The 13,860-nt window shown below is 44.2% G+C and overlaps 1 protein-coding gene across 4 annotated transcripts in view; it reads left to right on the top strand.

Annotated features, from left to right (window-relative positions):
- Window positions 1-13,860, top strand: part of Cers5 (ceramide synthase 5) — a 38,351-nt gene continuing 24,491 nt past the window's right edge. For all 4 annotated transcript variants that reach the window (NM_001439990.1, NM_001439989.1, NM_001439988.1 and 1 more), the window contains 1 exon segment: window positions 1-248. In NM_001439990.1, the coding sequence (NP_001426919.1) occupies window positions 52-248 (197 nt within the window). In that variant the 5' untranslated portion in view covers window positions 1-51.

Genomic DNA, 13,860 nt, shown 5'->3' with positions numbered 1-13,860 from the left:
CCTTGGCTGCCTCGGAGGCTGTGGCGGCAGTGGCCGCCGGGCGCGCGTAAGATGGCGACTGCGGCGGCGGAAGCCCTGGGCCTCCTGTGGGGCTGGCTGTGGAGCGGGCGCTTCTGGCTGCCTCAGAACGTGAGCTGGGCGGACCTGGAGGGCCCGGGCGACGGCTACGGCTACCCGCGCGCCCGGCACGTGCTGTCGGTGTTCCCGCTGGCAGCAGGTCTCTTCTCCGTGAGGATGCTGTTCGAGCGGTGAGCGCTGCTGCGCGGGGCCGGGAGTGGCGGAGGGCGGCGGGGGCCGGAGGCCGAGGGCCGGAAGCCGAGGCGCCGGGGCGGGGGCCGCGGCGAGGATGCTCGGAGCCCGGCGGCGCGCCCCGGGAGCCTGCGTGCGTGCAGACCGCGCGAGTCTGGGGTGTGGACGAATGAGAGTCGGGGGAGCACTGGGCCCCAGAAGTGCAGACCCCAGAGTCATGTGAAGCTCTTGAAGGCTGCCTCCCAATCTCCAGGAACCCGAGAGTGAGTCGTGCTCCCGCAGAGCCCCGCGAGAGGGACGGGAAGGGCCCGAGAGAACCAGAAGTTGGGGTCGTGGAAGCTTGTGGGCTCAGTGCAGGCGCCAGACCTTCCGTGCTACATAGGATGCGTGAGGCGTAATGCTTACTAAAGCTACTTTACTCCTGAGGTTTGAAGCAACAGGATCAGTTAGGCCCCAAGCCCTGATTTGTTAGCGCGTGGACGTCTGTGAGAATGACAGCGGACGTCTAGCTAGGATAGGGTGTGGTGAAGCCCGAGGCTTCCAACGCTTGGGGAAGGTGTCAAGAGGAACTGCTGAGCGGGCCTTGGAAGCCTGAGATGGGAGGAGTGGTCATTTTGAAGGGGATGGAGCCTGAAACTTTATTGGAAACAGCTTTGTGAACCAGTTTCTAAGGTTGTAGTATTCACAACATACTTGGCCCAACCATGTGCTCTGGGCTAAAGTTTTCCCCTTTCTTCGAATGGTTAGGCTTATCTGCTGCCAAAAAGATACTATTTGACAAGAATCTAATGCGATATGTTATGTGGATCCATCATAGCAGTGTTTTTGATAAAGCTTATTCGCTCTCCAAGGAAGTACTTTTCGCATAGGCAAACGCGCCTTCTGTAAAAACCTTATCTAGAACAAACACGACTGTGATGCAAGAATAGTGTGGAGATGTGGTTAGACAAAATAATCCACTGCTCAGAAGCGTCTGTTTTGGATTACTCCTGTGATTTGTCTATGAGGGTTTTTTTTTTTTATTTATTAATACTGTTTTTCTCTTGTAAAAATGCCATGCCAGACACTCAGATGCAAAAGTAAATATATAACGTAGTAAGAGAAACTCAGTCTTTTCTGGGCCCCCAAGAACTTAGTTTTTCAAGATAGTCATCCTTATCTTAAGTAACCCCGAGGTGGAGGTGCAGACTTAGGAGAAAATGATCCTGGTATTCTCTTCCATAGTGACAGCTGAAAACGAAATGTAAGGGCTATCAAGAAAACAGACAATCCAATACATTTTCCATTGTCATACAAGGAGTTTTTGTTTCTCCTACAACAGTTTTGTGGCTTACCTCTGCTGTTGGTACACATCTCTCTCTTCTCTCTCTGTCTCTCTCTGTCTCTCTGTCTCTCTGTCTCTGTCTCTCTCTCTCCATATATATGTGTGTGTATATATATGATATATATGTATATATATGTGTGTGTGTGTGTGTATGTGGGGTGTGTGTGTGTGTGTCCGTCCATCCATCCATATATGTCTACGGATGGATGAATGGATTCCAATTCTAAAGGGCTCCCTCAGATGGCTGGAGACTGTTCCCCAGAGGAGTCACTGGAAACGATCCTTTCCCTGAGGGAATTCTATCTGCATGTTTCTATAGTGCCCCAGTGTCAGGGGATGAACAGCATTCTTTCTAATTCGATACTTCTTGTTTGTTTATCATATGATCTTAGGAAAAGTTGATCCTAGAAACAGTCTTGCTATTTTGTTTCCCTTTAAGACCAGCTATCTCAGAAAGTGCTTGGAATTGACTGCTGTTCTTTTGTGTGCTGCTCTTCGGTAAGGGAAACAAAAGCTATAAAGTACAGTAAAAGCCTATCTAAGGGGTTGGAGAGATGGCTCAGTCATTAAGAACTGTGCCAGAAAATCCAGTGCCTTCCAGAGTACCCCTGAGTTTGATTCCAAACACTCACCTGGCAGCTCACAACCAGGTCAGAGGATTGGAGGTCCTCCTCTGTCTCCAGGGGCATGCATAGATGCATGTCTATGACGTGAGACATCCATATATCCATATATATATATATATATATATATATATGTTATGATTTTTTTTCTGGGCATAGTGACACACACCTAGGTAGATGTCTGAGTTCAAGGCCAGCTTTGAACCATAATTAGTTATAGGACTACAATGAGATAAAAAAATTTCAAAAAAAAAAAAAAAAAAAAGCACACACCCCTGAAAAAAAGTCTATCCAAAATAACTGAGAAATTGTTTTTTTCCTGCATTTTCTTATTTCCCAAATCCTGCCTGTTTGTTTCTAGAAACAAATGATGTGGCAATCATAGACTGGTAAGTGGTAGATGTCAGTCCCCTTTGAGACAGTGAACTGAGTCTAACAAGAACTGGGGGTTTTGCTCTGTGGTAGAACACTGAGTTTCATCCTAGTACCTCAGAGTTTGGTGCCAGACCTAGCATTAATCTCACTTCCCATGATGGCGTTCTTTCAGAGTCTATGATAGGACTGTTTGCCTCAAGCCACCTTCAGGTGATTTTTGTTTGCTTGCTTGAGCTTACTTTAAGCAGGAGCTAAGTTATGAAACTAGCTGGCCTGATATTTTATATAGGTTAGCTGGTCCTGAACACACAGGAGGAGTTCTCTTTCCTTAGCTTCCCAAGTTCTGAGCTAACATTTATTTATTGTTTTGGTTTTTTTGTTTTTTGAGACAGGCTTTCCCTGTGTAGCCCTGGATGTCCTAGAACTCACTCTGTAGACCAGGCTGGCCTTGAACTCACAGAGATCTATCTGCCTCTGCTTCCCAAGTACTGAGATTAAAGGCATGTATAACCACTTCCAGGCCCTGGGATTACAATTTAATATGGGCTCCTACACCCAGCTATAATATTTAACTTCTACCCCAGTACTCAAGAAGCTGAGGCAGGAAGATCATCAACTTGGGACCCAGTTTCGACTATATAGTGAATTCCAGGCCAGCCAGGGATATGTACTAAGTAAGACTAACCTTTTGCAAGGGGAGGAATTCATGTTACTCCTGTACTTGCTTTAATGTGTTTATATGGGAGGGAGACTGAATTTTAACTGTATGTCTTTATATTATTATATTATATATTAATATAATATATATAAAGACATATATTTAAGGTATATATATATACTTGAGATATGTAAATATATAAAAATAAATACTTTTTTTTTTTTTTTTACTAAATAGGATTTGGGAAATGAGAAAATACAGAAAAAAATTTTCCGATTATTTCGGATATGGAGTGGTAAATATTAAATAATGCATGTGGGACACCAAGCACCATGCTACTCACCTCATGCTACTCTGTCCCCAGTGGCGTCTCCATCTCCATGGCTAGCCCCACATTGGCTCCTGCTACTCTCTGGCCCCAGCAGCAGCCTCCCACTCTCTGCTTTGAACTCTGCTCACATTCCCAGCATCCGTACTCTGTTACAGTCAAAACTCCCAGTAACCTATTAAAATCAAAACTCAGTAACTCATAATTTATCAGTCAGATTTATATCAGTAAATTCTAACTCCACAAAACATCCACACAACAAACTCAGAGCCAATTGATATCGATATAAACTACCCACCTAGATAAGACAAATTGTCCTGTAAAAATCCATCCCTTATGAAATATTCATAGCTACCTGTGGCACTTTAAGGCCACACAGATCTGGGTGGTCCTTCTCTGCCTCCATCTTGGTTGTCCTTCTTTTGTGGGGTGAGAATTTACTAATATAAATCTGTTCGATAAATTACCAGCTTCTAGAGTTTTGATTTTACCAGGATGCTGGGAATTGTGATTATAACCACAAGGATGGCTGAATGGGGCAGGCTTTGGCAGCAACCACTACCATGGGAACTAGAAGGCAGTCGGTCGGTGGGTCGGTCAGTGGGTCGGTCAGTGGGTCGCTTCTGGGGCTAGTCATGGTGGCAGGGCCCAGAGAATAGCAGGTGGCAGTGTGGGATGGAAATTGGGAATTTAGGGAGTCAGGTGGAGACATTTTGCTGATTGAGATGAAAATACCCTGTGAATGCCATGTGGCCCACTGGTGCTGGCGATAGTGTGCGTTGGTGCCTTTTCTATTTTTAATATTTACCACAACATAGATAAACTTTGTTTGTCTGTGCGCGCACACATGCACACAGTAGTAATTCTGAGTGTCTTAAGTTATACAGTAACAACACAGTAACATTTAAGATAGGGTCTCTCTGGCTGTTCTGGAACTTGCCATATAGACCAAGCTAGCCTATGGCTCACAGAGATCCTCCTGCCTCTGCCTCCTGAGCCCTGGAGTCAAGAATTATATTTTATGTTTTAAGGAGTCTTAAATATATCCTACTTGGTAAAAAGCTTCCTCCTCCAGACAAGATCTTGCCATATATTCAGGGCTAGCTCTCAACTCAAAATCCTCCTGCCAGGGGTTGGGGATTTAGCTCAGTGGTAGAGTGCTTGCCTAGCAAACGCAAGGCCCTGGGTTTGGTCCCCAGCTCTGAAAAAACGAAAAAAAAAAAAAAAAAAAAAAAAGAAAGAAAAAGAAAAAGAAAATCCTCCTGCCCTTGCTAGGGTCATAGGTAGGCCCAGCCCGGTTGTGTTGTCTCAGCATCTCCTCCAAAATAGAGTTTACTTCCTTTTCCTTCTCATGAACCACAGTGCTCTTTTCTTTCCATATTCCCTAGAGAATTGCAGCCTCTTCTAGTAGAGATTACTTGAAAAACTATTTGACCATAAATAAAATATCTCTCCGCAGTCCAGACTGGCTTCAATTCTGTGTCACTTAGCCTGGCCTCTCATTCCTGAGGGGTTTTGTGCCCCCACTGATCAAGTGCTAGGGCTACAAGCACGAGCTGCCACACCTAGCACTATTATCTGTTTTGCTCAAGAATTGCAGTGTGGGCCTAAGGATATATAGGTAGGAGATCAAGTGCCTGCCCTGGGCTTTCTCTCCAGTACAGCACATGCAAAACCCAGAAGCAGGTACTACCTTTCAGCAGTGTGTGTGTGTGTGTGTGTGTGTGTGTGTGTGTGTGTGTGTGTGTAGTCCACAGTGAGCATGTGATCAATAGATATTCCCTGAATGGCTGGAAAGGGACTACTCATCTACACAGATACTCAAAGGGGGATTATCGGGAATATAGAGATTTCAGTATGAAATAGATATTTGCATTGACTCAGAGATGAGGATTCTCTGCCACCTCCCACCGTGTTGTGTGTGCTTAGTACTTTTCTATAGCTATAGCCTCTATCTTCCTTCCCTCATATGCACACTTAGGATCACTCTACCACAACATTTCTCTCTCTTTCCTTCAGTATTACATTGCTAGTTGAAAGCTGGAAGAGGGTTGGAGAGATGGCTCAGCGGTTAAGAGCACCCGACTGCTCTTCCAAAGGTCCTGAGTTCAATTCCCAGCAACCACATGGTGGCTCACAACCATCTGTAAAGAGATCCGATGCCCTCTTCTGGTGTATCTGAAGACAGTTACAGTGTACTTATATATAATAAATGAATAAAAATTAAAAAAAAAAAAAGAAACCTGGAAGAATGCTCTAAGTTAGATACGTTGTATCTTATTTTTGTTTGTTTTGTTTCTGAGACAGATAAGATCTCTCTCTTACTCAAGCTGCCTTCCCTCTTCCTGATTGTTGAGATTACAGGCATGAACAACTGCTCTGGATTTTTAAGCTCAACTTTGATATAAAATTGTTTAAACTTGATATCCAGCTCCTTGAGTATTTGTTAAATACCGATACACCAAGTCTAGGTAGACTAATTACTTGGGGTATGCCATTGCAATAGAAGCTTCAGTTGCTAGAAGACAGTTACTTTGTGAATCATGCAGAACATAGGTGAGCACTTTCATTTTGTTTATTTGTCATCTCAGTCCTGTCACTTCAAGCAGCTTCACTAGGGTGTCCAATGCTACCTTCCAGATAGCATGTCCTGTGGCTAGGAACTGAGAAGGCTTACTGCCGGCCTGTTATGTGTGACCTATTCTCTGAGGTGGGAGTCTCGTTATATAGCCTTGGCTTGCTTAGAACTTGATATGTAAAATGAACAGGCTGGCCTCAAACTCAGGGATCTCCTCTGCTGTCAGAGTGCTTGGGTTAAAGGCGTGCACCACCACAACTTGTTGGCATATTTTTTAAGCCTGTCTTCTCTCTGCCCCCACCACAGAGTTTCTCTGTGTCCTGGCTGTCCTAGAACTTACTCTATAGACCAGGCTAGCCTTGAACTCACCCTATCTCTACCTCCCCAGTGCTGGAATTAATGATGAATATGCCCAGCTTTTTCCTGTTTTCTCCCTCTTATGAAATCTTGGTGTCTCTACTACATAGCACACACACACATCCACCCAACCAGTTTTCCTCATGTCTACTAAGTGTAGCTCCCCCAACCGCTCAACCCCCCATAGCCCTGGCTTTCCTGGAACTTGCTTTGTAGACCAAGCTGGCTTAAGAGATTTCTCTCCTAGGTGCTATATCAAAGGCATGCACCACCATGCCCAGATCTAAATGCAGCTTTAATTTTCTTTTTTTTTTTTTTAAGATTTATTTATTTACTGTATATAAATACACTGTAGCTGTCTTCAGACACACCAGAAGAGGGCATCAGATCTCATTACAGATGGTTATGAGCCACCATGTGGTTGCGAGGATTTGAACTCAGGGCCTCTGGAAGAGCAGTCCATGCTCTTAACCACTGGGCCACCTCTCCAGTTCTTGTTTTGTTTAAATAAGTAGCCTGGCTGCCTCTTCTCCTTGTCACATCATGTTAGCCCAGAATTAAAGTCCCCTAGAGACTAGCCTCTGAGAGGAATAGCCATGGAAGCTGATTAGTTAGAAGGAGTACAGCCCAAGCCACTGCTCCCTGCATTTGTTCTTGTGAGCATTATTGAATTGCAAATCATAGAATTAAATGGCATTTGCACATCTGCAGGGCGAGGTTGGAAAAAATGGTCACATGGCTCCATCTTAGTTCCTGAGAGTCAAAAGCTCCCTGTCCCTGCTCACTCTGTAAAACCTTCCCTCCACAGGTTTTTTTTTTTTTTTTGGTTCTTTTTTTCCGGAGCTGGGGACTGAACCCAGGGCCTTGCGCTTCCTAGGCAAGCGCTCTACCATTGAGCTAAATCCCCAACCCCCCTCCACAGGTTTTTTTCTGCACAGTAGATGTTGGTATTCTGCAGACAACTCTATATTGTTGTCTTAGTTAGGGTTTTCACTGCTATGAAGAGAAGCCATGACCCAGGCAACTCTTATAAGGACAGCATTTTATTGGGGGCTGGCTTACAGGTTCAGAAGTTCAGTCCATTATCATCAGTGCATGGCCACATCCAGGCAGGCATGGTGCTGGAGGAGGTGAGAGTTCTACACATCATCCAGAGGAAGCCAGGAGCAGACTGTCAGGCAGCTAAGAACAGGCTCTCAAAGCCCACCTCCTAATAGTGTCAATCCCTGGGTCAAACCATCACATTCTACCTTGGTCCCATTCAAGTGCATGAATCTATGGGGGCCATACCTAGGCATTGCCTAATACAAAATATGTTTAGCCCAACTTCAAAAGTCCCATTGTCTGTAACAGTCTCCACAATGTCAAAAGTCTCTTCTGAGATTCATGCAATCTCTAAACTATAATCCCTTAAGAAATCAAAATCAAGGGCTGGAGAGATGGCTCAGTAGTTAAGAGCACTGACTGCTCTTCCAGAGGTCCTGAGTTCAAATACCAGTAACCACATGGTGGCTCACAATCATCTGTAATGAGATCTGATGCACTCTTCTGGTGTGTCTGAAGACAGCTACAGTGTAAATAAATCTTTTTTAAAAAAAGAAAAAGCAAAAGCAAAAGGCAGATATCTTACCTCCAGCATCACAGGATACAAATTACCATTCCAAAACCTCATGGTGAGGAAATACTGGGCCAGAGCAAGACCAAAAGCCAGCTGGGCAAACTCCAAACTTAGCATCTTCATGTCTGATATCAAAGTGCTCCTCAGATCTCTAAGTTCTTCATCTTTATTGACTGCAACAAACTTTCTCTTGGGCTAGTTCTACTCCCCATTAGCAGTTTTCCTCAGCAGGTCTTCCACAGCTCTGACATCTCTTAACATCTTGGGGCCTCCAAGGCAACTTCAGCCTTACAGCTTCTTGTTCCAATGTCTGTGATCTACACACAATGTCCTGGGCTTCTCCAAAGAGTTTGGGTAACTTCTTCAGCTCTGCCCTCTGTAGCACTCTAGGTTCTGGTTGACTCCACTCCACTCCTGCTGCAGTTCTTGGTGGTCATCCCGTGATACTGGCATCTCTAATACGCTGGGGTCTTCTGCTGCAACTAGGCTTCACTAATAGCCTCTCTTAGGTTCCCTCTGTGGTGCCACACCTCAGTTTCTTTGCATAACCCCTTCAGTCCTGGGCTATCAACTGCAACTGAGGCTGCACCTTCACCAATGGTCTTACCTGGCCTCTGACTGTGCAAAAAGCCTTAGCTGCTCACCATAACCTCTTCATACCTTCAAACAATACTGGGCAACTTTTACACGTTACCAGATCCATCTACTAGCATGAGGCACAACCTTGGTTATCTCTGGAACACAGTTTCTCTGTGTTCTCAGAACACACTTCCCAGATTTTACCTCAGTGATGCTGTGTGCCCCCGCCCCCACAACCCCCTGGCTGAGACATGGCTCCTTGTCCTATTACATCATCACCAGCTTTCTGTTTTCCAACTCCTTCACTGCCTGAGCTTGGCTGTTCTGGAGCTTGCTCTGTAGATTTGCCTGAATTCACCAATCTGCAGGGCTCTGCTGAATGCTTTAATCCCAGCTTTTCATGGCCATGATTCCTCAAGATCTGGATCACAGGTTTGCCCCCACCCCGCTTTTTCTGTATTGTACTTCATTCCAGATTAAAGGTTCAAATGAAACCAATAACCAGATCATAATAGTTCTTAGATATGACTATCCTATCTGCAACTGGAGAATCCTAAATTCAGCTATGTGGGATCTTGTCCTAAGGTCACCATTCCCTTAATTTCATTTAATGTCCTTGAACACAGGATTTAGTTGCACTCCACTTTCTGGCACCCCTTTACTCTTTGAATCATACGTTTTGTATTTTTCCTTTCTATGCTTGCTCCATTTCATTAAAGTGCTCTTCATAAGAGTGAACTTTAGTAACCACACAACAGGATTTACACCAGGCATGAATGCCTTTGTCAAAGAGTAAATAAATCTCTTCACCTTAGCCTCAGGCAAACTCTTTCAACAATAGCAAAAAGCAGCCACATTCTTCACCGAAATATCATAAGATCAGTCTCTTAGCCACATACTAAAATTCTCCTTTGAAACCTGTAGAGCCCAGCTTCAATAGTTAAATCACTCAGCAACAAAGTCTTCCGTATACGTGCTAGGATAGCCCATTAAGCCCCACTTAAAGCATTCCATTGCTTTCCAAATTGCCAAAATCCATATTCTTCCCAAGAAAAGCATGCTCAGGCCTATCACAGCAATACCCTAGTCCCTGGTACTAACTTCTGTCTTAGTTCGAGTTTTATTTCTGTGAACAGACACCATGACCAAGGCAACTCTCATAAGGATAACATTTAATTAGGCCTGGCTTACAGGTTCAGAGGTTCAGCCCACTGTCATCATTGGGGAACATGGCAGTGTCCAAGCAGTCCTGGCACTGGAGGAGCCGGGAGTTCTACATCTTCATCCAGAGGAAGCCAGGAGCAGACTGTCCTCAAGCAGCTAGGGGAGGGTCTCAAAGCCCATCCCTGTGGTGACACTTCCTCTAACAAGTGTCACCTCCTAATAGTGCCACTCCCTGGGCCAAGCATATTCCCACCAGCACAGTTGTCATGACTGGGACCAGGTTCTGATGTATCCCTAGAGACTGTGTGTCTGTCATTGAAAAGAAACGTGCTCCTTATTTTTTGCTGGCACCAAACCTTATTCAAAATAATGGTAGAATCTTGTAAATGGGTAAAGAAGAGGTTAACGAAAGAACAGAAACAGCAGTTGTACCTCCTTATAGAGTGGGATGGGGAGAGCTGCCTATTTTGAATTCCTCTCCAGAGATATTTTCAGGCAAACAAAATTTTACTTCTAAAGAATATAGACAGTTTTGACCATTTGTACTTGAATCTATTCCAGTTTTATCATTAGGGAAATTAACTGAGATGATACTGCAAAGGGAGTTAACTATTTCCAAAATCAAACAATGGCGCCAGTTTCCTAGGTAGAATAATTAGAATTCTATTGTCCAAACCAGCAATCACTACGTACTACATGTCTCTGAGGATTTCAAGTGTGAAGACTCAGAGCTGAGATGTAAAGTAATACACAGTACACCCTGGCTTTAAAACACCTCAGTCTTTACTTTTATTGAGGCAGGGTCCCTTGTGTCACAGGCAGGCCTCAGATGACCAGCCTGTCTGGTTTATAAGTCAAGGGCTCCCTTGGTGAGCACTTGAACAGCCGAGCTGCACGCTAGTCTACACTTTTTGCATGATTTACGTATTGATACCTTATACAGCTTTTGTCTTGTTTGACACAGGATCTCCTGTAGCCTAGGCTAAACTTAAACTCCTTATGTAGCTGAAGATGGCTGGCCTTGGACTCCTGCTTTCACTCCAAGAGTGCTAGGATTACAGGTGTGTACTATCAAATCAGGTTTAGCATTTTAGATTTGTCAAATAAAATCAATATAGTAAAAAACAACCCGATAGTGGCGGTACACTCCTTTACTCTACCACTTGGGAGGCAGAGGAAGCAGATTATTGTGAGTTCAATGCCAGCCTGATCTACAGATTGATTCCCAGGACAGCCAGGGCTACACAGCAAAATTCTGTTGGGGGAAATAAATGAATAATGTAAAAATAATGTTTTGGTGCTGATAGTGATAGCAGTTGTAGGTGGTTTGAGACAAGGTCTTACTTGGCCTCAAACTCGTAATTTTACTGCCTCTGCCTCCTGAATGCTGGAAGTGCAGTCGTAACCTTCTAGCTCTATTTTTTATAAAAGATGTATTCATTTATTTATTTATTTATTATATATAAATACACTGTAGCTGTCTTCAGACACACTACAAGAGGGCAGCAGATCTCATTACAGATGGTTGAGCCACCATGTGGTTGCAGAGAATTGAACTCAGGACCTCTGGAAGAGCAGTCGGTGCTCTTACCCGCTGAGCCATCTCTCCAGTCCATAGCTCTGCTTTTGATCTCCTAAAAATTGTGGCTAGTAGGAGCTGAAGAAATGGCTCAGTGGACCCAAGTTGGGTTCCTAGCACCCATACTAAGTGACTTACAATCACTTGTAACTCCAGCCCCAGGGGACCTAATGCCCTGGCCTCTATTCACATCTGTGCTCAGGTGTATAGATACATAGTTAAAAATAAGTAGCAATAAATGAAGTTTGTCTATTAAAAATTTTACTCCTGTGCCTCATAAGTTTATTATCAGTACATTTATCTGTTGTGTTTGGAGTGTGTCTGTGTATGCTCCTGTGCAGGTGTGTGCATCCTTAAAGCACTTGTGGAGGTCAGAGAATAACTTCGTTCTTTTTGAAAGTCTCTCTATGGGGGCTGGGGATTTAGCTCAGTGGTAGAGCGCTTGCCTAGGAAGCGCAAGGCCCTGGGTTCGGTCCCCAGCTCCGAAAAAAAGAAAAGAAAAAAAAAAAAAAAAAAAAAGAAAGTCTCTCTATTTAGCCCTGACTGTCCTGAAACTTCCTATGTAGACCAGGTTAGCCTTGAACTCACAGCTGCCTCCTGAGTGGGGGACAAAGGCAGGCACTACTACATCCAGCTTAGAGGACAATGTTGTTTGGTTTGGTTTGGTTTGGTTGAGACAGTGTTTCTCAGGCTGACATTGAAACTCAGAGATCCACTTGCCTCTGCCTTCCAAGTTAACAAAAGATGTGAGTTATTATTTGGGTTCTGGGAACCAAAAATGGGTCTTCTCTGAGAACAGCAAGTTCTCCTTACTGCCTAGCCATCTATAGCTCAGTTTTCACAGTCTGGAGACACATACCTTCAATCCCAGCATCAAAAGCAGAGGCAAAGCCTGCCCGATAACAGTGAGTTCTAGGGCAGCCAGGGCAGTGGAGAGGCCTTACCTCAAGCACATAAAAACCAGGCATGCTGACATACATTTGTAATCTTATCATTAAGGATGGAGGCAGGGGGAACCAAAGAGCCCAAGCTCCAACCCCCACTGCCAAAAGTAGTAAGGAATCTAATCAACGCTGCCAAGTAGTGGAGTGGATCAAAGACTGACAAGATCAAAACCTCCGTTTGTCTGTTTGTTCGTCTTTTGTGTTTGTTTTATGGGACATGGTCTCTCTGTGTAGCTCTGGCTGGCTTAGAACTTGCTATATAGGCCTGGCTGGCCTTAAGCTCTGAGATCTGCCTCCTGAGTGCTGGGATTAAAGATACACATCACCTAGTAACAAAATCAATATCTTAACAGTGAGCAGGCTGAATGATTTTTAATATGTCAATTGTCTCTGAATGATAAGTAACCAAATATTCTATTTTCAGTAATGTTTGATAGGAACTAACAGGTAACTGTTGCTCTGTATTTTTACTTTTTGTCTAAATCTGCTCAGTAGTTAATGATCTGTAAACAAGTTTGCCAAGTATCATATACGCACAGAAAGCTGCACAGCTGAAGAGGGCAGAGAAAATAATCACATTCTGTGTTCTCTTGTAAACCCGGGATTTCTAATTAAGTGTGGTGACACAAGCCTGTAATCCCAGTACTCATAAGACTAAAGCAAGATCACAAATTTGAGGGTGGTCTAGGCTATAGAGTCTGTGTCCAAAATAAACCAACACTAGAGGTGGGGGGGAGGAATTAAAGAGGATGTTTCTTGTAGATTTTAGCTTGTGGGTGGCATCTGTCTTAGAAGTCTCCATCACAGGCACAGAGTGTCTCCCATTAAATCAGACGGTTGTGGTTGTTGTCTTTTTAGGGAAATCTCTGATCGTAGATTAAAGTTGGTTAACTTGGGGCTGGAGAGCTCTCATCAGTTAAGAGCACTTATTGTTCTTGGGGAGGTTCAGTTCCCAGCATTCACGTGGTGACTCAGCAGTCCGTCCCTGACTGCATTTCCAGGGACCTGACATACTTATCACTCCCTCAAGCACTAGGCATACACTTGCAGGCAAAGCACGCACACACAGAATAGAATTTTGGTTAACTTCATTTCTGATTCCTCAGTAGTCAGTGACATCCTGCTTTGATAATGCACAAAGTTGACCCAGGAAGTGCTTTGTCTTTAAAGGTGGAACTGCACCATCTAACAGGGATTTTTATGATGGAGTTTATTCATTCATTTGTTCACCCATTCACCTGAGCGGGGTCTCATTGCATAGACTGAGCCGGCCCAGAACTTGCTGTTGTAGTCCATTTCACTTCATGGATAGAGGAGTATGTCATTGGTCGTTGTTCTTGGTTTGCCTTGTTTGGCTGTCAGTGTCAGATGCTGCTCCTAAGGTCTCATAGGTTCCAGGCAATGCTTTCTACCACTGAGTTATGCTCTCCACCCCCACCACTCTTTTTTTCTTTTTTTTTTTTTTAACTTTTTATTTTGAGATG

The sequence above is a fragment of the Rattus norvegicus genome, chromosome 7, assembly GCF_021556685.1.
Source record: "Rattus norvegicus strain SHRSP/BbbUtx chromosome 7, alternate assembly SHRSP_T2T, whole genome shotgun sequence".
NCBI classification, from domain to species: Eukaryota; Metazoa; Chordata; class Mammalia; order Rodentia; family Muridae; genus Rattus; species Rattus norvegicus.
The sequence above is the reverse complement of the archived record's forward strand: the minus strand, read 5'-3'. Positions and strand labels throughout refer to the sequence as shown.